At 53.4% G+C, this 22,798-nt stretch overlaps 1 protein-coding gene across 2 annotated transcripts; it reads left to right on the top strand.

The window, feature by feature from the left end:
• The first annotated feature begins 7,422 nt into the window (after nucleotides 1-7,422).
• On the top strand, nucleotides 7,423-22,473 carry Iqca1l (IQ motif containing with AAA domain 1 like). Of its 2 annotated transcripts, XM_069997097.1 has the most exons (19): nucleotides 7,423-7,513; nucleotides 8,602-8,929; nucleotides 10,220-10,339; nucleotides 10,599-10,784; nucleotides 11,393-11,464; nucleotides 13,185-13,390; nucleotides 14,329-14,413; nucleotides 14,772-14,900; nucleotides 15,010-15,085; nucleotides 15,687-15,793; nucleotides 16,450-16,536; nucleotides 16,625-16,686; nucleotides 17,008-17,090; nucleotides 17,209-17,316; nucleotides 19,033-19,232; nucleotides 19,576-19,662; nucleotides 20,593-20,770; nucleotides 21,128-21,366; nucleotides 21,807-22,440. In XM_069997097.1, exons 1-19 carry the CDS (start codon nucleotides 7,503-7,505, stop codon nucleotides 21,915-21,917), a joined length of 2,475 nt encoding a protein of 824 aa, XP_069853198.1. In that variant the 5' UTR covers nucleotides 7,423-7,502; the 3' UTR covers nucleotides 21,918-22,440. The 2 variants fall into 2 exon arrangements, with proteins under 2 accessions (XP_069853198.1, XP_069853199.1); XM_069997098.1 differs by lacking the exon at nucleotides 19,576-19,662 and having other exon boundaries at nucleotides 21,807-22,473.
• The last annotated feature ends 325 nt before the right edge of the window (nucleotides 22,474-22,798 follow it).

Below are 22,798 nucleotides of genomic sequence, written 5' to 3'. Positions count from 1 at the left end.
CAGGGGGCTGAGAGCTGAGGATCCCAGTTGAAAGCCAGCCCAGGTACAAAAGTTGGTGAGACTCTTTATCTCCAATAAATCACCCAGAAAACCAGAAGTGGCGCTGTGGCTCAAGTGGTAGAGCGCTCACCTTGAGCTGAAGAGCGCAGGGACAGCACCTAGCCCCGAGTTCAAGCCCCATGACTGACAAAAAAAGAGACAATCTCAAAGTCCTGGACCTGTTCTCTATGGTGGAGAGGGGGGACAGACATGTCAGAATCTGCATCTACTGTTGTGTGTGATACAGGGAGTTCTATTTTACCTGGTTTTGTCAGCTGTCCAGCTTACTTGTAGTCCTGAGTGTTTCACAGCCTGCAAACTTGGAGCCTGTGTGTGTTAGGTACGCCCATGGCCAGCCTTAACCTGGTGCACTCAGCCCTTCACCTCCAGAACGGCAGCAGCCACCACATACAGGACATATGACAGCACATCTAAGATTGTGTCTTAAACCCCTAGCAGGCGTATAGTCAAGTGGGATATTCAGCAACACATAAAAGACAAATCAGGAGCCAAGCTGATTTAGATAGTTTACCCAGAAGTACTGAAAGGGAGGGAGGTTTGCTCTGAGCAGTGAATAGGGCTTTGGAAGGGCAAGAGCTTCCCTAGGCGAGGGACTTGAGTGTCCAGTGGGGCAGGTGTCCTCTGCTCCACTGTGCTGCTAGAGGTGCCTGTCCCGAATCTCCAGAGCCTCGGTTCCAGGGAGGATGGCATTTGAAGGCTGGCTGCTGCCTATCCTTTGAGTTGTCTTCAAGAACTCTGTGTTGGGGTCTTTAGTCTATGGCATCTTTATAGTTGTATAGTCTGTTCAGCCTGTTTGTCAAAAATCTTGCCCATTTTAAGAATGCCTAGAAGATTCACAAATTATGTACTCTGAACATAGTACAGTGGTGCCGTGTCTCGGAGTCTGAGCTGCCCTCACAGCCTCTGGAAGCAAACCTCAGTAGTTGGAGGGGGACAGGGTGGGCCTTGCCTGAGGACCATCACCCCGTCCCATACTCTGCTGCTCCAGGCGTGTGTAATCAGCCCTCACATGCCCGAAAAGTCTGTGCACCTGCAGGTGCTGAGATCACTTTCTCCATTTCAGAATGGCCTTTTTCTTTGCAGCTACCTTCCACCCGGACCCTCACCTCATCTGCCTTCACAGAGCCGCCTCCATCCCTCCATGTCCACTCCGCAGCCTAGGGCCTGTCTGCTGTCTCCCATCCCAGCTAAGCTGGTCTCCATCCTCTGCTCCAGATTCTTTGCTTTTCGCTCTCTTTGCCCCCATGCTTCGTGATTAAATCACACCCCCTCCTCCAAGGCCAGCTTTGCGTTCCCACTGACTGTGACTGCTCTAGCCCTCCAGTCTCTGGCCTTGTCTCTAACCCATTCCATAGCCAAGCTCAGGGGTGTTTGCTTGGGGGAGGTGGACTGGCCTGGATTGAGTACATTTCCACACGTGTGTGCATTCACCTGGGGAGGGTGGGCGGGGGACATCGGGACAGGGCACCTCGGTCCCGAGATGGATCTGGCGCAGGTTCTAGTTGGGTTAAGATCCAGCTCTCCACTCCCCACATGGGGCGCTTACAGCCACGCCTGGCTGCGGTGGCTGGCCATAGAAGCTGCTCCATGGTGCCAGGGGGCCCAGGGGGCTGTGTGGAGAAGGGGCAGCAGCTGCTGTCACCAAGGCCAGGGCACTGTCCTGGAGCCTCTCTGTGCTCAAGGCTAGCACTCTACCACTTGAGCCACAGCACCACTTCTAGATTTTTCTGTGTATGTGGTACTGAGGAATCAAACCCAGGGCTTCATGCATGCTAGGCAAGCACTCTACCACTGAGCCACCTTCCCAGCCCCTTACTCAGTATATTTCTCCAAAGTGCTGAAGCAGACTGTGGTAGCTGACTGAGAATGTCATATGGAGAAACAGAACTTGCTTTTATTTTTTTTTTCATTTAATTTGTGAACATACTGTACAGAGGGGTTACAATTACATGGGCAGGATAATGCATACATTTCTTACCAAGCATTGCAGCCTCCTCCTTTGTTTACCCTTCACATCCCTTCCCAGCCTCCCCTCTACCCCCCAATCCCAATCCTCCCCCCCCCCCGAACTTGCTTTTATTTATGCTGTTGGGCACAGAGGAGTTTCTAGTCCAGACTCTGAGCCCGGACAATCCTTTCATCAGTAGACACAGGTATTTGGAGTTTGGTTTACCACCGCCGCCCCCCCCCCCCCATGGTTCTCATTTCTTGAAAATGCCCTGCAAGCCAGTGCTGCTAGCGCAGGTCTTCCTTACCCAGTATACTGTTAGAGGCCCAAGGCCGGCACGACAGTGTACCAGCCATGTGACACAGGGCTTGCCAGACTTAAAGTGGCCTGTTCCCACATGTGTGATGGTTTGAAATGCGCGTGTGAAGCCAGGGTGTGGTCTAGGACAAGTGTCCAGGTTCTGAGGCTGCCAGAGGCAGCGTAGTTTTTAACCTGCCATCTGGGCAGAGCTCGTGAGCAACAGGTGACGGGGCTTTGCAACGCACAGCTGTTCTACGTGGCAGTGAGCGGAAGCAGGCCGTGCTGGGACCAGAGAAAGGCATCTATTCCTGCTGTTTCCCCTTCTGGGCCTGGAAATCCTTCGGCTGTGCTACTCTCAGGCTCTGGGGGTGTGAACCCATCTGCCATCCATCTTGTGTAGCCCAGCAAGACAGGCTGTGCTGGGAGAAGATGGAGGTCTGGTCAATGGAGGAAACAGCATTAGAGCCTTTTTTTGGTTGGTTGTGGGCCTTGAACTCGGCCTGGGCGCTATCCCTGAGCTCTTCAGCTCAAGCCAAGTGCACTATCACTTGAGCCACAGCACCACTTCCAGTTTTCTGGTGTTTTATTGCAGATGAAACTTCCCTGCCCGGGCTGGCCTTGAACCACAATCCTCAGATCGCAGCCTCCTGAGTAGCTAGGATTACAGGTGTGAGCCACTGGTGCCTGACTAGATCCATGTCTAAATAACCTGCTAAGAGCATTAGGATATCTTTTTTTTTTTTTTTTTGGGTCCGGTCGTGGGGCCTGAACTCTGGGCCTGGGCACTGTCCCTCAGCTCTTCAGCTCAAGGCTAGCGCTCTACCACTTGAGCCACAGTGCCACCTCCGGCTTTTTTCTTTTTGCTTATGTGGTGCTGAGGAATCGAACCCAGGGCCTCAGGCATGCAAATCAAGCGCTCTACCACTGAGCCACCTTCCCAGCCCCCTAGGATATCATTTTTATCTTTTTAATTCCTCCTAATATTTCCATCCCCTTTAGTTTTAGAAATAACCAGTGGAAGCCAGGAGCCGGTGGCTCACGCCTGTAATCCTAGCTACTCAGGAGGCTGAGATGTGAGGATTGTGGTTCAAAGCCAGCCTGGGCAGGAAAGTCCCTGAGACTCTTCTTTCCAATAAACCACCAGAAAACCGGAAGTGGCGCTATGGCTCAAGCGGTAGAGCGCTCGCCTTGAGCTGAAGAGCTGCGAGACAGTGCCCAGGCCCAGAGTTCAAGCCCCACCACCACCACCAAAAATGAATCAGTGGGACTGTTTGTGAGGTCCTGAATTTTTCTTTGAAAAATTTCAAACACAGAAAACCATATGTGCAGCGTCCACCCATCTGTCATGGACTGTGTGTGTATGGTGGTCCTGGGGCTTGAACTTAGGGCCTGGGGCACTGTCCCTGAGCTTTTGTGCTCAAGGCTAGCACTACCACAGAGCTACAGCTCCACAGAGCTACAGCTCCACTTCTTGCTTTTTTGTGGTTAATTGGTGAAAAGAGTCTCATAGACTTTCCTGCCCAGGCTGGCTTTGAACCTCGATCCTCAGATCTCAGCTCCCTCAGAGACTAGGATTACAGGCGTGAGCCACCAGTACCCCACTGTCCCACGGCCATGCTTTCTCAGCCTCTGCCTTCTCTGCCTTATCCTAAAGCCCACTCACTCAGGAGAGAGGGGAAGGAGGGGAGGGCACCTGTGCAAATCTAAAATTCTTCCCCTTATGATTGGCTAGACTTGGCTTGCGGCCCACAGCTTCGCTGATGGCTGGTATCCAGCCCATGTCATACTTGGAAGGTATTCACTCAGATCTCAGCCTCACTATGAGATTCTGCAAACTGAGAATTAATGAGCCACATTTGGGTCCTATGACTCTGAAATGATCCAGACACCCAGACCCCACCCAGGAGGCCCCACCCAGGGGCTCTGCCCCTTTCCTTCACCCTTGCTGCTGAAGGTGTAATTCACAGCTAGCAACATCTACAACACCTGGAGAGTGGCGGGGACACAGGCTGGATAGAGCTCAGCTCAGCTCAGCTCTGGGGTGGAATCTACACTTCTGTCAAGATTCTCTACTAATTTTCATATTCAAGGATGAGAATTCCTCCTCTTTTGCTCCTTGCTGCTGCCTCTCTTCTCCTCCTTGCCTTTTTCTTATTTATATCCATCCAGAAGTCCAAAATGCTGAGGCAAAGATGGCCCCCACCAGCCACGGTGAGGCTGCCATCGATGGCTGCCAGTGAGCCCGACTCTGCAGTGTGCACTCACCACACTTTTCCACTCTATACCACTGAGCCATAGCTCCACTTCCAGTTTCTTGGTAGCTAATGGAGAGGAGAGTCAGACTTTCCTGCCCACACTGGCTTCAAACTGTGATCCTCAGAGCTCAGCCTCCTAAACAGCTAGGCAAGTAAGAGCCACCAGCAACTGGCTTTTTTTTTTCCTTTTGGTGCTGATCCCCTGGGGCTTGAACCTAGGGCCTGGGCGCTGTCTCAGAACTTCTTTGGCTCAAGGCTAGCACTCTACCACTTGAGCCGCTGTACGACTTCTAGCTTTTCTGAGTAGTTTATTGAAGATGAGAGCCTTATAGGTTTTCCTGCCTGGGCTGTCTGTGAACCACAACCCTCAGATCTCAGCCTCCTGAGTGGTCAGGATTACAGGTGTGAGCCACCAGCCTGGCTTTTTCACACACTTTTAAAAATTTTGATTCTAGTACTGGAACTTGAACTCATGGTGTCACACTCTTGGTTGACTTTTTTTACTCACGGGTGGTGCCCTACCACTTGAGCAACACCACCAGGTTGCTGGTAAACTAGAGATAAGAGTCTCTCAGATGTGTCTGCCTGAGCTGGCTTCAAATCTTAATCCTCAGATCTCAGTCTCCTAAATAGCTGGAGTACAGGTGTGAGCCACCCGTGCCTAGCTACACTTTCCAACATGAGCCTTTCCAACATGATCTTTACTGTGAACCACGTGAACTCAGCTGATACTCGTGAAGGAGCGTGGCCGTGCTCACTGACATGAGAAACAATGAGGAAATTCAGATTTCAGAGCTTCTGGTCTCGAATCCAGCACTTTTTCTTCCCATCCACGCAGGCCTCCCAGGGCAGTCATACATGACAGTAAAAGCAGGAGCTGTGGCTGGGGCTCAATGGTGCTTCTATCCTGCAGGAGTTAAAACCTTTGCTGTCAAAGTGGTTGCTTGACATAAGCGCTGCCATTTTTAAGGGAACCTGGCATCTTTTTTTTTTTTTTTTTTTTTTTTTTGGTCCGGTCGTGGGGCCTGAACTCTGGGCCTGGGCGCTGTCCCTCAGCTCTTCAGCTCAAGGCTAGTGCTCTACCACTTGAGCCACAGCGTCACTTCTGGCTTTTTTTTTTGCTTATGTGGTGCTGAGGAATTGAACCCAGGGCCTCAGGCATGCAAGGCAAGCGCTCTACCACTGAGCCACCTTCCCAGCCCTGGAACCTGGCATCTTATAAGACACCTTTTAGTTATGCTACATCCTGTTGTAAGCGCTGTTTTTCTGGAGGCATGCGGGGCTCAAGTGGTAGAGCCCGAGCTAAGTAAGAATTGTTTTTCTGACACATTTTGGCCAGGTGTCCTAGTTTGGGTTGATTGCCCAGATAAACTTTTAAGCCTTTCCAAATTAGCAGTCATGCAAGATTGTGATCCTACATTCTGGCCAATCAGAACAAAAGGTAGTAATGGGTTGGGGATAAACCCTGGGTGGACCGTCTACCCAGCGCACTTGCATACTTGTTTTCTTATTAGAAGGCAAATTTGCCAAGTTCCTTTCCAATTGGTGCCCTTATTCCTTCTTGACACCACAATACCCAAAGACATTTCCAGTAATGCTCAGTGTTAGGGAAGATCAAGCACACGAAAGGAAAAAAGAAACCTCAAGTGATCAGATTCTAATCATCACCAAATAACACAGAGCTGAGTTGGAGATACACAGGGTGTGGAAGGAGGCATCCAGGTTAAGTACAGTCACCTAAGTGAACTGGGGGGCCAGGCGACTGCAGCAGACAGTCACAGAGAACTTGTGAAGACGTTTAGGTCAAAAGGCCATACTGCTTCCTATTGTGGCTGAAAAGAATGATTTATATTTAGATGAAGATGTTCCCAAATACTGCTCTGGATTTCCAAGAAAAGGTCCTGGAGAAGAGGACGGGAGGTCAATGAGCCATGCGAGCAACACTGGGTTATGAGAACAAGGCAGATCCCCCCACCCCCTTGCACACACAAGAAAGAATAAAGGCAAGTTGCATTAAATAAAAGGCCGTGGAGGCTGGGAAGGTGGCTCAGTGGTAGAGTGCTTGCCTTGCATGCATGAGGCCCTGGGTTCGATTCCTCAGCACCACATAAGCAAAAAGAAAAAGGCCGGAAGTGGCGCTGTGGCTCAAGTGGTAGAGCACTAGCCTTGAACTGAAGAGCTGAGGGACAGTACCCAGGCCCAGAGTTCAGGCCCATGACCAGAACCCTCCCCCCAAAAATTAAAAAAACAAAAAAAAGGCCATGGAGCTGATGGTGGCGTGCACCTGTAAACTTGCTACTCAGCAGGCAGCCTGGGCAACATCAGCAAAACTTTATCTTAAAAAAACTATCACAGGCTCATGCCTGTGATCCTAGCTACTCAGGAAGCTGAGATCTGAGGATTGCAGTTCAAAGCCAGCCTGTGCAGGAAAATCAATGAGACTCTTATCTCCATTTAACCTCCAAAAAGACTGGAATGGAGCTATGGCTTAAGTGATAAGAGTGCTAGCTAGCCTTGAACTAGAAAGCTCGGAGACAGCACTCAGGCCCTGAGTTCAAACTCCAGGACTGGCACGAAAATAAAATACTGGAAAGTCACATCTGAGCTAAAGAAAGAAAGTTTCTTCTGGAAGAAAAGTTTTCGTTGGAGCAGGGTCTTTAAGACAAATATTTATCCAGAATTTCACAGCGAACAGGTGCCTTCAATTGTATTTGATTCTCACAGCTGTGCCGTGGCTGCTCCCCTTTGCTGTCACCCCCTTCTATGAGCTGTCCAGATGAGCGTCCCCACCCTGCATTCTCAGCCCCTCCCCTCGGCCTTAACAGAACAATGGACTGGAACTCTCAAAGCCAAGCTGTTCCCCCTCTGGCTTTGAAGGGAAAACTCAGTTCTCAGTTCCAGAACCTGGCTGAGGAGTGGTGGTGTAGCAAGTAGGCACCATGTCTGAAGCGTGAGTGTGGTGGGCTGGCCAGCCCTGCTGAGGCCCCAGCTGCTTACGTTCATCGGGTCCCCATTATCACCCCAGATCGCTACAGCACCTCATGGGTGGCTGCACCCAGGGTCTCACTCACACCTCCACTCCAAAGGGCCTCTTCCTCTTTTTTAAATTGTTTTTGACTCGTGTAGGTACTGGGGCTTGAACTCAGAATCTTGGGTGTTATCTCTCAGCTTTTTACTTATTTATTTTGTTGGTCATGGGGCCTGAACTCTGGGCCTGGGCACTATCCCTTAGCTCTTTAGCTCAAGGCTAGCACTCTACCACTTGAGCCACAGCGCCACTTCCAGCTTTTTCTGTTTATGTGGCGCTGAGGAATCGAACCCAGGGCCTCACGCATGTGAGGCAAGCACTCTAGCACTGAGCCACCTTCCCAGCTCTCCCTTTGCTTTTTTCACTCAAGGCCAGTGCTCTACCCCCCACTTAAGGCTTTTTGGTAGTTCACTAGAGTCTCATGGACTTTCTTGCCTAGGCTGGCATCAAACCATAACCCTTGGGTCCCGGCCTCCTAAATCGCTAGGATTATAGGTGTGAGCCACTGGCCCTGGTGGCTGGCACAAAAGGTCTATTCTCTACCGGAGCCCCAAGCCATCTATTTTTGAAATCCTAAAAGTCCAAATGCATTCTTCTTGCTCCTAAACCAATTAATTCATCAGGGACCAACCCCAATCTTATACTTTGTGTGTGTGCTAGTACTGGGGCTTGAACTCAGGGCCTAGGCACTGGTCCCTTAGCTTCTTCACTCAACACTGGCATTCTACCACTTGAACCACAGCTCTACGTCTGCCTTTTGGGTGACTAATTGGAGATGAGTCTCACCAACTTTCATCCTCACTAGCTTTGAACTGTGATCCTCAGATGTCAACCTCCTAAGGAGACAGGATTACCGGCTTGAGACATAACCACTGGCCTTATGCTTTCATACCCCACTGGGTCCTACTCAAGCCCAACTTCTTCCGAAGCCCTAAATGCACAATTCTCCCGCCTCCCCACGGCCCCTTCTCCAAGGTGCAGAGCACAGTATGCAACCGCTCTCTCCCCAGAGCTTACCAACGCCTCTGGGATGCCTCCCACATGACCCTGCAAGAACTGTTGAATCAAGAAGGGCCGATGCTGGAACCCACGCCCAGCCGGGAGCGCTCTTCCTTCCAGTACAGGCTGGCCATGCTCTACCTGTACTACCTGGGGCTCCTGCGCCGGTTCGACCTGATCTACGACCAGATGGTGCAGCCTCAGAAGCGCCGGCTGGTCCGGCGCCTGCTGGACGGCGTGGCGGGCCGCGTGCTGGAGCTCAAGGAGGAGATGGTACAGGTGGACCTCAGCGAGACCCACTGGCTGGACCGCGCGCTGAAGGATCTCAAGATGACCCCGGTGCGCAGGCGCAGCAGCTTCCGCCTCTCTCCCGGAAGGGGGAGGGAGAGGGATGGGGCCACGCCTCCTGAGGTCACGTGGTCGCGCTGGCCACTCCTCCTGCGGCCAAGGGGCTGCGCTGGCCACGCCTCCCGAGGCCAAGGGGCTGCGCTGGCCACGCCTCCCGAGGCCAAGGGGCTGCGCTGGCCACGCCTCCCGAGGCCACGTGGCCGCGCCCCTGGGCCGGGGTAGGGCCGCGATGGAATGGGCCTCGACCTCCCCGGAAGATGTCCGGTGTTGAGGAGTCTTAAGGAGGAGGAGAGTCGGAGGATGGGCTTCGGCTTCAGGAATTAGGAGCCCGGCCGGGGCCAGTCAGGAGCGGCTGGGGAGGAAAGTGCCCTAGAAACTGGTCCCTGGACCAGCGCCCTGGGCGTGGCCTAGGAGCTGGTGATCCGTCATCTAGGGAGACCCACTCAGTCCGCACAGGCTTGCACAGCACCCTCGGGTGATCCGGGCATCTGGGCACAGTTCCAGAGCTCAGAGCCACTGTGGAGCCTCCAGCCTGCCCCGAAGTCAGGGTTCCATCTCCGGTCCATAGCCAAGGCCGTCTCGAAGTGTACCTGATTCCGTACAACCGTGGACTTGGGGGTGGGGGATGGGGAGTGGGTTTCCCCAAGGACCTGAATTCTGCTTTGGGAGTCTTGGGAGGACCTAGGAATCGACATATTAAACGTTTCCTAGGTTTGATGGGGTGGCTCATTGCCTATAATCCCAGCTACTAAAGAGACTGGAAAGATCATGGTTCCAGGCCAGCCAGGGCAAAAACTAAGGAACACTAACTCCATCTCAATCAGTAAGCCAGGAGTGGCGGCTTGTGCCTGTCATCCTAGCTGCGTCCAGGAAGGAATAGGTAGTGGATGGGATCCAGGTCTGAAGCTGATCCAAGACAGAGACCCTGCCTGAAAACTGAGGGTGTGGCTCAGAGGCAGAGCACCTGCCTACCAAGGGCAAGACTCTGAGTTCAAACTGCAGGAGTGCCAAATTAAAACAACAACAAGATACATCCTTCTCGATTCTGAAAAAGCCAAGTTTGGATATTTTGTCTCCTACCATGATCTTCTAGAGCTCAGTTCAACCAGATGTGGGGTAGGACAAGAAAGAGATTGACACCCCATGAAATCAAACCCAGAATTTCCTGCCCCAGTGGTTCTAGAAAGTTCACAGGAGTGTAATAGCTGACAATGGCAGCAAATCAGCCCAATGAGCTGGACTTGTGATTACTGATGCTCCTCCCCTTAACTTACCCCAAAGGCAGACCTGGAGGTTCCAATCCCCAAGTACTTCCAGCTGGAGCAGTCCAGTGCAGTGAGAGAGCGAAAGGCAGTATTGGCAGAGATCCTGGGCAGGCTGAAGCCATTGGATTTACAGGAGGTAAGTGGGTGAGTGCTCTCCTCGGCACTTCCCATAACTCTTCTTGTGGCACAGTGACACTGCCCTGTCCCCACTTCAGAGTACTCTTGGAGATGCCAAGCATTCTCTGTGACTCTCTAACACCAGGACAGCAATTGGACACCCAGCTGAGCTGGGAGGCCCCTGCCCCATGGCATCCTTCCATGCTGCTGTCCTAGCTTCTTTCTTCATGTGAGCTCCTCCTGCTCTTCCTTATGCCCCTTTGCCCTGCTCTGGCCAGCCTATTCCAGAAATGAACTTGGTGGAGGCCATATTAATAGTGCAAAGGTCTGAGCGGGCCAGGCAGGGCCGGCTTCGAGCCAGATTCATGCGAGAAATTCAGAAAGAAGAGGAGCGGGATCGGAAGAACCGAGAGGAAGGGCAGCACAAATTCACTCGGGACCAGGCGGCTATCTGTGTACAGAAGGTAACCCAGGGGCTGGGAGCTGGTGGCTCACGCCTGTCATCCTCCTATATTCAGGAGGCTGAGAGCTGAGGATCCTGGTCTAAAGCCAATTGTGGCATAAAAGTCCATGAGACTCTTATCTGCAATTAACCACCAAAAAGCCAGAAGTGGAGCTATGGCTCAGGTGGTAGAGTGCTACCCGTGAGCAAAAAAGCTGGGGGACAGCTCACAGGCCCTGTGTTCAAGCCCCAGCACCTGCATACACACCAAAAACAAAACAAAACAAAACCCCGCCCAGCTGCTATGGGAAGTTTGCAAAAAGAGAGCGGGAAATGCTTTCTGGAGGAAGGAATATTTGAACTCTGACCTCTGCCTCCAAAGAAATAGCAGATTAGGATGCGGGTGAGAAGGAAATACTTTGGGAGTTCAGCCATCTACCCAAGACCACTACATACTCTGTTTTGGGTTGTTCCTGTTCTGTGCGCACTTTTGGAGGAGAGATACTCAGCATTTTCTCCTCCTGGACCTTGACCCCGCAGGAGCCTGGCCACTGGCCCTCCCTACGCCTGAGCCAGTGATTACAACTTTAACAGTAACTGGCACCTGACTGCCATGCATCTCCCCTCCAGGTGTGGAGAGGTTATATACAGAGGAAACGCATCAAGAAGGACCGGTACAGTGAGATGGAGTTCATCGGCATGGTGAGTACTCTTGATCCTCTCTCCTCTGCGTTGCTGCCCCAAGGCACGGTCCTCTCCAGCCCCACACTGCCCGCCTGCCTTCCACTGGGGCAGGACAGAAGATCCTGCAGAGAAAGAAACATAAGGACACGAAAGCCATGGAGCCACATTCCCTGTCCACCTGCCTTCTTCTAGTGCCCCCAAAGAATCTCCATTGTCAGCTGGGTACCACTCAAAACCCTGAGCGACTCCAGGCAATGTGAGGATAGCAATCAGGAGCCAGCCTGGGCAGGAAAGTCTGTGAGACTCTTATCTCCAACTAACCAGTCAAAAGCCAGATGGGGAGCTGTGGCTCAAATGGTAGAGCATCAGCCTTGAGCTAAAGGACAACACCCAGACCCTGAGTTAAGCCCCAGGAGTGACACACACGCATGCACGTACACACACACACACACACACACACACACACACACACACACACACACACACACACACACACACACACACACACACACACACACACACACACACACACACACACACACACACACACACACACACACACACACACACACACACACACACACACACACACACACACACACACACACACACACACCCCTCCCTCTGATGTCAATAGTCCAGAGCAGCCTGAACCCCACATTGTGGCTCTGGTGGAAGGAGAGACTGCCCGGCCCGCAGGAGCACTGAGAGCTCTAGTGGAGACTAGAGCTCAACACACGTTGGCATAGTGTGAACCTCCAGATCAGGGCACAAGCCCCCTACGTACTTTGAGAGGCCCAGAGTTGCTTCTCTTCTGCTTTGCAGGGAGGATGGCTAGGGGGTGGGCAGTACAGCGGGAGGAGGGAGAACCTGAAGGAGAATAGAGTGGATGAGTGGGAACCCCTGGGTGCATGTGAATGTGTGAGAGAGGCCGGGCAGACTCCCTCAATCCATCCCCGGCTCTGATGGATCGCTCATGCAGCTTGTGCCCCCTGACTTAAGACTGGTCCTGGCGGGTGAGGGCCCTACTGTCCTGGGAAGATCCTCTGGAGGCCTGGCTGATGGAGGAGGCAGGGGAGGGGCAAGGCTAGGGCCCCAAGAGTTGGGGAGAAGCGTTTGCAGGTTGGAGGGGTGTCACCTTGGCAGGTGGGACAGCTGCAGGGCAGGAGGTGGCTGCGTGGGAGTGATGGTCAGCTGCCTGCTGCAGGGCTGCAGAGCTGGGCTCCCAGGAGGGAAGAGGGAGGGGAGGGAGGGTCAGCTTCAGTGGGGAGTGGGTGGGGGGGCAGGGCAGTGGGTGAGGAATGAGCCTGGCCGCCCGGGCCCATCAACAGTGTGAGCTCAGCGTTTTCAGTAATTGTCTCTGCGCAGAGTGATATTTAAAATACATTTGGGAACCAATGAGGCAGGAAAGTGGCTGTGAGAATGGCTGCCAAGTCGGCCGCCGGGTGGGGGTATGCATTTGTGGGGGCTGGGGCCGGAGGCTCACAGGGGAAGGGAGGCTGGGGGAAGGGGGGGAGGGGGGACAGCCCCATGCATCTAGCAAACTCATTATCAGGGTAATTTACACAGATGAATTTCAGCTCCAAACAGTTTCTCCTGATGCAGGCGTGCTCGTCGTCCCGTGGGGTGTTGTGCGTGACACTGGGTGTGTGTGGGTGTGTCATGGAATGAGCGGGGGCAGGTGCGTGTGTCCAGACCAGAAGCTGAGCCGCCCGGCCTTCCTCTCCGCTTCTCCCAGGTTCCTGTGCCCATCAAGATGAAGAGCGTGGCTATACTATCTCAGGTCTACCACGCAGAGGAGGCCCGGAGAGTCCGCCAGACAGAAAAGGAGGAAGAGTTCCAATTGGCCTTGGGAAAGACTTACGATTATATCATAAATATGGAGGGATCTGAGATGAAGGAGGCGATGAAGGACCAAATCCGACAGTGGTTCATTGAGTGCCAGTCAGTGTCCACAGCCCCCTGGTTCCCCCCTCACTCCAATGTCCCCACAACTGTTCCTGCCATGTTCTCCACCTGTTCCCCACCTGTTCTCTCTGGTCCACACTGACCTTGTTCTGCTTCTACCCTCTACCCAACACCCTGCAAACATGGTTGGTTTAGGTCGTGAGCCTCCAGTGGAGGACCATCTCCACAGCTGCCTTTTCATGGCCCTCTGGGAAGGGGAAATGCGGGACTGGAGGGGGAAAGCATGCGCACTGGAGCAGTCCTTTCCTTTCTGGAACTACTCCTTCATTTTCTTTTTCCATCATCTTTCACCATCCTTTCTACCCATCCATTCACATACCTTTTGGCCATCTATCCATCCATGCATGCCTGCATGCATACATCCACTCACCCATCTATCCATCCAATCAATCAGTATTCACCCATCCACCCATCCAGCCATCCAGCCATCCAATCAATCTATCTGTTCACCCATCCATCCACTTTTCCATCCTTCTTTTTTGTTTAAGTTTTTGTTTTGTTTTGTTTGTTTGTTTGTTTTTTTGGGTCCGGTCATGGGGCCTGAACTCTGGGCCTAGGCGCTGTCCCTCAGCTCTTCAGCTCAAGGCTAGTGCTCTACCACTTGAGCCACAGCGCCACTTCCAGCTTTTTTCTTTTTTTTGCTTATGTGGTGCCGAGGAATCGAACCCAGGGCTTCTGGCATGCAAGGCATCTGCTCTACCACTAAGCCACCTTCCCAGCCCCCACTTTTCCATCCTTCTGTCTACCTCTCCATCCTTCAATCTGTCCAAACACCCTGCCATCTATCCACCCACTCATCTACCTGTTCCATCTATCTATCCCCCACTCACCTGCCCACCCATCTGTAGCCAAGCACCTTCCATCTAGTCAATCAACCCCCCATCCATCTCTCCCACCATCTTGTATCCACCTAGTGCCCTTACTGGTCGGTTCCCTGATTATCCAGATGAGTCTTCAGGTGGCTCCAACCTGATCTTTGCAGAGAAGACTCCAGAGCAGGTATGCTGGAGGTGGGAATGAGAGGTTTTCTATAGCAAGCAGAACTATAAAGAGAGGAAGGAGTGTAAGGCATGGGTGGCAGTGGCCTGGGAAGTCTCAGTGGAGACATGTATGGCAGATGGAGACAGCCCTGGCTCCCGAGGAGAAGAGGCATTGTGGGGGGGAGTCGGTGGAGGACTCAGATCCCCAGACCCAGGAGCCCTCCTGGTCTCAAGTGCAGTCCACACACGCAGCCACCTTCACCTCAACAACCTCCCTAGGCACTGGCAATCCCGGCTCTAGGCTCAAGCTCTGGGTTCTCATATCCTACAGATTCATGTTTCCACAAAAATAAAATAAAGTTTGTTTCTGGTCATAGGTAAGACTAGAGCTGGAGGTGCAGGCCCAGGAGAACAAAAAGAAGGAGCAAGAGAAGAATAAGGAAAAAGTGAACAAAAAGGAGAAGGAGGAGAGGAAGGAGAAGAAGAAAGAAGGAAAGGCCAAGAAGGTCAGGCAGCTGTTGGCACGGGGGGCAGCAGGATGGGGAGGGCAGGGCCTGGGCCCGGGGATCAGTCTGTGGAGGAATGGGGTCAAGTCAACATGCCCGTCTCTTCCAGGAAGCAGAAACATTCCTGAAATTGTCACCCTCCAAGTTTGTACCTGTGATTAGCACTGTTCATGAGGAGTATATGAGTAAGAGGGAGAGGGCTGGCCCATGATGGGCGCAGTGGGGTCTTGGACCCTTGGTTTGGGGGAAAGTAAGCAGCTGCCGCATGGCTGTGAGCAGCAGCGGTACAGGGCGTGGTGGTGGATGGTGCCAGTGTTGGATGTGGGGGGAGGGGGCGGGAAATGACACTGAAGTTGGGGAGGGGTGCGGTGAGTCCTTGGGTGGAACATGTTATAGGTTTTAGTCTAACTTTTTTGTTTTTCTTTTTCCAGCCCTGGGGCTTGAACTCAGGGCCTGGGTGCTGTCCCTGTGCTTTTGTGCTCAAGGCTACCACAGGAGCTACAGCTCCACCTCTGGCTTTTTGGTACTTAATTAGAGCTGAGTGTCCCAGAGAATCCCAGTCTGGCTTTGAACCATGATCCTCAGAGCACAGCCTCCTGAGTAGCTAGGATTCTAACAGGAGCCACCAGCACCTGGCTCTCATCTGAATCTCAGTCATAGGCCCTGGGGTCAGGCGGTACCTGATGGGCAGCTGTGGAGGAGAAGTGCCAAGGACTCCTGTGTGTACATAACGGTGAGCGTGCGCAGGGTCCCCTTCCCCTCACACGCCCCATTTGTTGTGGTCAGAGCTGTGGAAGAAACGCCATGAGGTTGCACACCCCAGCCAGAGCTACGACTTTGAGATGCTCCAGAAAGAGAGGAAGAAGGAAGTGGAGCAGGAGATCCGGATACAGGTGTGATGTGAGCAGATGTCGGGGTTCCCTCCAGGTGGCTCCCCACTGGGGACTGGTGCCCATGAAGACGCTTCACCACCCACGGGGTCTTCGTCCCCTTGCCCAGTGCCTAGCTGGTCCTCTGTAGTCCCTGGTGCCCTCTGGGTGCCACCCTGGCTCTCTGCCCATGTCCCAGAACCTCCCCATGTTGGGGTACCTGGCTGAGCAGGGACATAAGGCCATGGTGGGTCTCTACCCAGAGTCAGACTGGGCTTGGGGCTGGGCTCAGCGCCCAAGCTCCACCTCACAGACCCCTGCCTGCTCTGCCAGAGCTATTGGAACAGCAGGTCCTATCATTGTTCACACTATGGCTGGCCTAAGAGCTTCTGCAGCTGCCCTGGGCCATCGAGATTTCAAGGGTAGATCTTGGGATTGAGTTCTGTCTTGGGGACTTGTGACCATGTGGATGGCTGGCGGGGAGAAGCTTGTGGCATTCAGGTGTGTGAAGATTGGTTGTGGGTGGGGAAGATGGCACAGGGCACGGGTAGGACTGTCTTGCGCTGACCCTGCCTCCTTGCCAATCGTGCTTGGCTTTTCCATGCAGCACCTCCCTCCATTCTAGCCCTGCCCACCCCCTCCTCCCTCCTCACACCTGTCCTGTCCTGTCCCGCCCGCAGGTGGATGAGCTGATGCGGCAGGAGCTGAGGAACTTGCATCTGGCTGTGGACAGGGAAGAAACCAGAAATATAAAGACTCCAAAGGCAGTGAGCGGCCTGGCTTTGGCTAAGGAGGGCACCTGGGGCGGGAAAGTGAACTATAGAAGCCGATGACCTTGGGCTTCCTTCCCACCAGAAAAAGGTGGGAAAGAAAGGTGGGAAAAAGAAGAGGAAGGAAAAAGACCTGACTCAAGACAGGTAGTGGAGTTCTCTTCTATACCCACCCTTGGGAGTCCTGGGGAAAGCCCAGTCCTAGGCCTGCCGGGCCTCCCTCCCACATCTCAGCCTTGGCTTTGATTTTGGCTTTGGATTGGCTTTCCCATGCTGGGGGTTTGGGCTGTTTGTAGGGACACTGGCCCTTCTCCTGTCCCCCTTGCTCTAAAGGGAACCTGAGTGGGCGCTCTGCCCTCTGGGAGGGTGGCTGCAACCGCCCCTCTGATTCTGGCTGTCCAGTACCGGAATGTTGCGCGGGGGACCACATGCCCCTCTCCCCCAATCTCTGCACTGTCTTCTGCCCAGGACTGTGGACTCGCTGTACGAAGAACTCATCATTTTCGGCCTTCTAAAGAAGAGTAGGACCGTGGCACTAAAGGACTTCATTGGTGAGCTCTCCCTCCCCCTCCCAGGCCCCAGCTTCTCCCCCCCACCTATTTTCCAGGAGTTCTCTCCCTGGGCCCCCTGGGACACTGCTCACCAGCAGGGCCCCTCCTGTTCCCTCAGGTGACTGCGTCTATCTTGGGTCCAATCTGAGTTTGGCGAAAAAGCTGCCCATACCATCCCTGTTTGATATACGACAGAACATTGCCTTGTATGGGATCCTTCGCCTGGGTGAGAGGAAGGGAAGAGCCGCCACTGAGTCAGGGAAGGGGCTGGGCTGGGCTCCAAGGTGGGATGGCTGAGGTGGGCTGCTCTGGGCTGGCATCTCCTCTTCAAGGGCTCAGGTCCCTGGCAGACTGCTGTATTGTCCAGGTGGAGAATAGCATAGGCCACCCCAGATGTCATACAGGGCCTGGACCCACTGTGGCCCCACACTGCCAGCCTCTCCCTCCCTCCTTCAAGGCTGAGTGACACCTCAGGGTCAGTGCTGTTTCCAGAAGACCAGCTCCCCCCTCCCTCCAACTCAATAGTAAAGGCGGAATTTTTTTTTTTTTTTTTGTCAGTCATGGGGCTTGAACTCTGGGCCTGGGCGCTGTCCCTGTGCTCTTCAGCTCAAGGCAAGTGCTCTATCTCTTGAGCCACAGCACCACTTCCAGTTTTCTAGTAGTTTATTGGAGATTAGAGTCTCATGGACTTTTCTGCTCAGGCTAGCTTTGAACTGAGATCCTCAGATCTCAGCCTCCTGAGTAGCTAGGATTATAGGCAGGCATGAGCCACTGGCGCCCAGCTTGGAGAAGCTTTTTTTTATTAGCATGTATTAATTAAACAAAGGTTGTATATTGATATGAACGTTTGTGATATTTCCAGACCTTCATATATTTCATATATTCATATATTCCCATTACACTTTCTTAATATTTTTCAACTAAGCTATGGTTTTTCTATTGCTGTTTTTTGATTATTTATTCTGTTAGTGATTATGTATAAATATTTGCGACATGTTCATATTGCTGTGTTAATGATAACCATCCTATGTTGCTCAATTTATTTTGTTTCATTTGTTGGTCATAGGGCTTGAACTCAGGGCCTGGGCACTGTCCCTGAGCTCTTTTTTTTTTTTTTCTCGCTCTTGTATTTTATTTTATTTTTTTATTGTGAAAATACCATACAGAGGAGTTACAATTACATGGGCAAGATAATGAGTACATTATTTTTTTTGGGGGGGCGGGGGGGTCCAGTCGCGGGGCCTGAACTCTGGGCCTGGGCGCTGTCCCTCAGCTCTTCAGCTCAAGGCTAGCACTCTACCACTTGAGCCACAGTGCCACTTCCGGCTTTTTTCTTTTTGCTTATGTGGTCCTGAGGAATCGAACCTAGGGCCTCTTGCATGCAAGGCAAGCACTCTATCACTGAGCCATCTTCTCAGCCCATGAGTACATTTCTTATCAAGCATTGTTGCCTCCTCCTTTGTTTCCCCTTGCTGAGCTCTTTTGCTCAAAGCTAATGCTCTACCTCTTTGAGCCACAGTTCCACTTGCCATTTTCTGGTGGTTCAATGGAGGTAAGAATCTCATGGACTGTCCTGCCTGGGCTGGCTTTGAACCATGAGCCTCAGATCTCAGTCTCCTGAGTTAGCCATATCAACTTTTGAAGCAGATGGCAGGGAAGAGAGCCAGGCACTGGGAAAGGGTGGTGAGCTCCCTCCTGAGCCACGCACAGTTCCCTACCACGGAGGCTGCTGAGCCACTGGGAATCAGCGTCCACCCTGGCTGCAGGCCTGGGCGAGCTGCTCAGGTGGGTCTGGGAGCAGCAGGGCCCAGACCGTCCCTCCCACTGCAACTCCACCTCACTTCCCAGCCCCAGGCCTGGGCCTCACTCCTCCTAGTCTTCCCCAGCCTGCAGCCCGCTGCTGGCCCATCGCCTGCCTCTGCCTCTGTTGGCTTCCTTGCAGGCTCCCCGGAGATACACTCCATGGCCCCCCTCATCCGCTCCCTCCTCCTGGTGGGCCCCTCCGGCATGGGGAAGAAGATGTTGGTTCAGGCTGTGTGTACGGAAACCGGTGCCAACCTGTTCGACCTGTCACCTAACAACCTGACAGGCAAATACCCTGGCAAGAATGGCTCACAGATGATTGTGCACCTGGTCTTCAAGGTCTGGAGCCCTGGGCTCTGAGGCTCTGCCTCCTCCGCTTGTGACATCAGACGGAGTGGGGGGTGGGCCTGTATGGATGGGGGTCACTTGGTGAGATTTCAGAACTGGAACTAGTGAGATCTCCCTACCAACCCCTTCCAGCACCCTGAGCTGGGGAAGGTGGAGGAGGGGAGACTGAGGCTTTCTATGCAACCCCTCTCCCGGAGGATGGTGACTGAAGGTCTGGGACGGTAGGGGGCGTTGCAGCTACAGCTCCAAGGACAACCCTGAACCTAGGGGCTGACCTAGTAGGGTCATGACCTTTGACCCAGAGGTCGATATTTGTACCCTCTGACCCCTCCAGGTGGCCCGGCTCCTACAGCCCTCTGTGATCTGGATTGGACAGGCAGAGAAGACTTTCTATAAGAGGATCCCAAAGGAAGAGATAAATGTGAGAGTGTGGACAGGCAGCCAGAGCCAGGGGCTGAGGTTTTGAATGAGTCTCTCAAATTGGGCACCAGTAATCTGTAATCCCAGCTACATAGAAGGCTGAGATCTGAGGGTTGCAGTTCCAAGCCAGCCGGGGCAGACAAATTTGTGAGATTCTAGGGCTGGGAATATGGCTTAGTGGTAGTGCTTGCCTAACATGCATGAAGTCCTAGGTTCAATTCCTCAGTACCACATAAACAAAAAAACCCACAAGTGGTGCTGTGGCTCAAGTGGTAGAGTGCTAGCCTTGAGGAAAATGTAGCTCAGGGACAATGCCCAGGCCCTGAGGTTAAGCCCCAGGACTGGCACACGCACACAAATTGTGAGACTCTTAGCTCCAATTAACTACCAAAAAGTGAAAGTAGAGATGTGACTCAAGTGATACAGAGTCAGCCTTGAGCAGAAAAAGCTCAGGAAGGGAGCATGAGGCCTTGGGTTCAAGCCCCTGCAAAAAGAGAGACATAAAAAAAAGGAAGGAAGGAAGGAAGCAAGGGAAAAAAGAAAAAGGAAGGAAGCTGGGCGCTGGTGGCTCATGTCTGTCATCCTAGCTACTCAGGTGGCTGAGATTTGAGGATCATAGTTCAAAGCCAGCCTGGGCAGAAAAGGCATGACATTCTTACCTCCAAACTGGAAGTGGAGCTGTCCTCAAAGTGGTAGAACAAAAGAGCTCAGGGACAGTGCCCAGGCACTGAGTTCAAGCCCAGGACCAATCCCCACCCCCACCCCCCAAAAAAGGAAAGAAGGACTAGCCCCAGTTCCTGTTTCAAAACAGGATGGACAGCCTCTTCTCACTTGGTCAGGGCCGACCAGAGGCTGAGACTGGGCCATGTGCTCTGTGAACATGGGGGCCATAGGCTCAGTGTCCTGACCCTTCACCTTCTCTCTGGAGCAGATGGAACCAAAGCGAATAAAGAAGGACCTCACCAAGGCTCTGCGACTGCTGGGCCCAGGGGACCGAGTGCTGCTCATAGGGACGACGGAACAGCCATACCTGGCAGACATGAAGGGGCTGTGTCGGGCCTACGAGCGGATCCTGTACATCCCGCGGCCTGATTATGCATCTCGTTATGGTGAGGGCAGAGATGGAGTCCAGGGACCACTGCGCCACTCCCCCCAACAAAAAACCCTCCCAGCCTCTTCCCAGCCCCCTTCTGCCTTGGGCAAGGTGGTAGACACAGAAGGACCACACACATCCCAGTTCTCTGGGTCCAACCTCAGCTTTACGGACACACACTGGCCACTTTCCATCCTTTGGATCTCCATTTTCTGGGGCTCAGCTAGGACCCCTCCCCAGGCCTTCCTCGGGAGAGAAGCTGCTCCCCGAGGAACCAAGTTCCTTCACACACTGGCGGCCAGGAGGTTGTGGGCCTCTGACCTGACCCTGCTGCCTGCTGCCCTCTCTGCCCTGTTCCTCTCCCTGGCCGCAGTGCTGTGGAAGCACATGATCCAGGCCCAGGGCGCACGGATCACCGAGAGCCTGGACATCAGTGGGCTGGCCAGGGTGTCCGATGGCTACACCCCCCGTCACATCTTACAAGTGATCCGGACTGTGCTAACGGACCGTCGGCTCCTACAAGTGTCTAAACAGTCCCTGGTGGCCTCTGAGTTCGTGGAACAGCTGGCGAAGCTGGACCCCGTGTACAAAGAAGAGGAGGAAACTTTGAAGGTAAGGCTGCCAGGCAGGCAGGGGACTGGGTGTCAGCAGTGCCAGCCACAAGTCAATCCTGTAATGCATGCTTTGCTTCCATGTCAGAAGACAGCCAGCGTAAAGGGACTTGGATTTGAACCGGGAACTGGCAAACGGGCTAAGGGAGGGGCAGGGCGGGCCACCTGCCTGTGAGGGGCCTGTGGGACCAGCTCACTCCACACATTAGCCCCCTTGAGTGGTGCCTATCCCCTGCGTGTCAGGCTGGCCTTAGAAGAGAGGACTGGGGGGGGGTGAATGGGGCCGGGTTCCCCAAGAATGGCTGGCCCTGTGGGAAACCCCCGCTCTGACAGGACACATACCTACAGAGGAAAAAAAAAAGGTCCCAGAAAGAGGGGAGAAGGTGGAAGAGAGCCAAAGGTAAGGGTTCTTGGGTCCACCCTTCTCCCCTGCCATTCCAGGACTGGTACTTCAAGACTCCGCTGGGCAAAAAGTATATACAATTTTTAAAGGACCAGGAGGCTGAGGAGGCCAAGCTGGCAAAGGAGAAGAAGAAAAAGGCTGAAAGCTGAGACCTGCGGATGCCCTGGGGCCTCCAGCCTGAAGCGGCAGGGGCATAAACACCAGACGAGCCGTCTCATCTGCCCACCTGTGCATCCTCTGTCCCTCTCTGTGCTGCCTGCCTCGTGCCACCTTCCTGCACTCCTTGCTCCCCTCACTCAAACGTCCCCATCCCCCCACACGCCATCTCCTTGGCACTTTCTTTGTAGGCTGTCCACCTCACTTGCTTCTCCACAAACTAAAGAGGGAAAATAGGAGAGGAAGGACCGGAGAGGGAAAAGAGAGAGAGGAGAGACAGTAAGGGAAAGAGAAAGGCAAGTCTACAAATAACTGGCCCTGCGTGGAACCCCGTGGTGCTGGCTCCCGCTGTGACCCGGACCATGCTCTCCTGGCCCTATGCCTCACTTTCCTTACTTGTAAGGAAAGCTGAGTGATCTCTAAGACCCTTCCTGCTTGGGATCAGCTTCTGCTAGCTTTTGTATCTGCAGAGGCAGATGGTCACACCTGTAATCCTACATCTGGGCTGGGAAGGCGGCTCAGTGGTAGAGCGCTTGCCTTGCATGCATGAGGCCCCGGGTTCAATTCCTCAGCACCACATAAGCAGAAAAAGCCAGAAGTGGTGCTGTGGCTCACGTAGTAGAGCGCTCGCGTTGAGCTGAAGAGCTGAGGGACAGCGCCCAGGCCCAGAGTTCAAGCCCCACGACCAACAAAACAACAACAACAAACCCCAAAGCATATGCTTTCTTCTCATTTTGCCTTCTATTGCCCTTGAACAAAAGCAGCTTCCTCCTTCTAATGGACCTCACTGGACAGGGCTTCCTCCTCTCCCCTTCTCCAGCTTAGACCCCGGCCTGCCATGGAGTGCAGGCGTGGCTCCTGCAGCCTGTGGGTG

This window comes from Dipodomys merriami, unplaced genomic scaffold (genome assembly GCF_024711535.1).
Source record: "Dipodomys merriami isolate MVZ:Mamm:240054 unplaced genomic scaffold, mDipMer1.0.p SCAF_5, whole genome shotgun sequence".
In the NCBI taxonomy this organism is placed as follows: domain Eukaryota; kingdom Metazoa; phylum Chordata; class Mammalia; order Rodentia; family Heteromyidae; genus Dipodomys; species Dipodomys merriami.
This window is presented reverse-complemented; position numbering and strand designations above follow the sequence as displayed.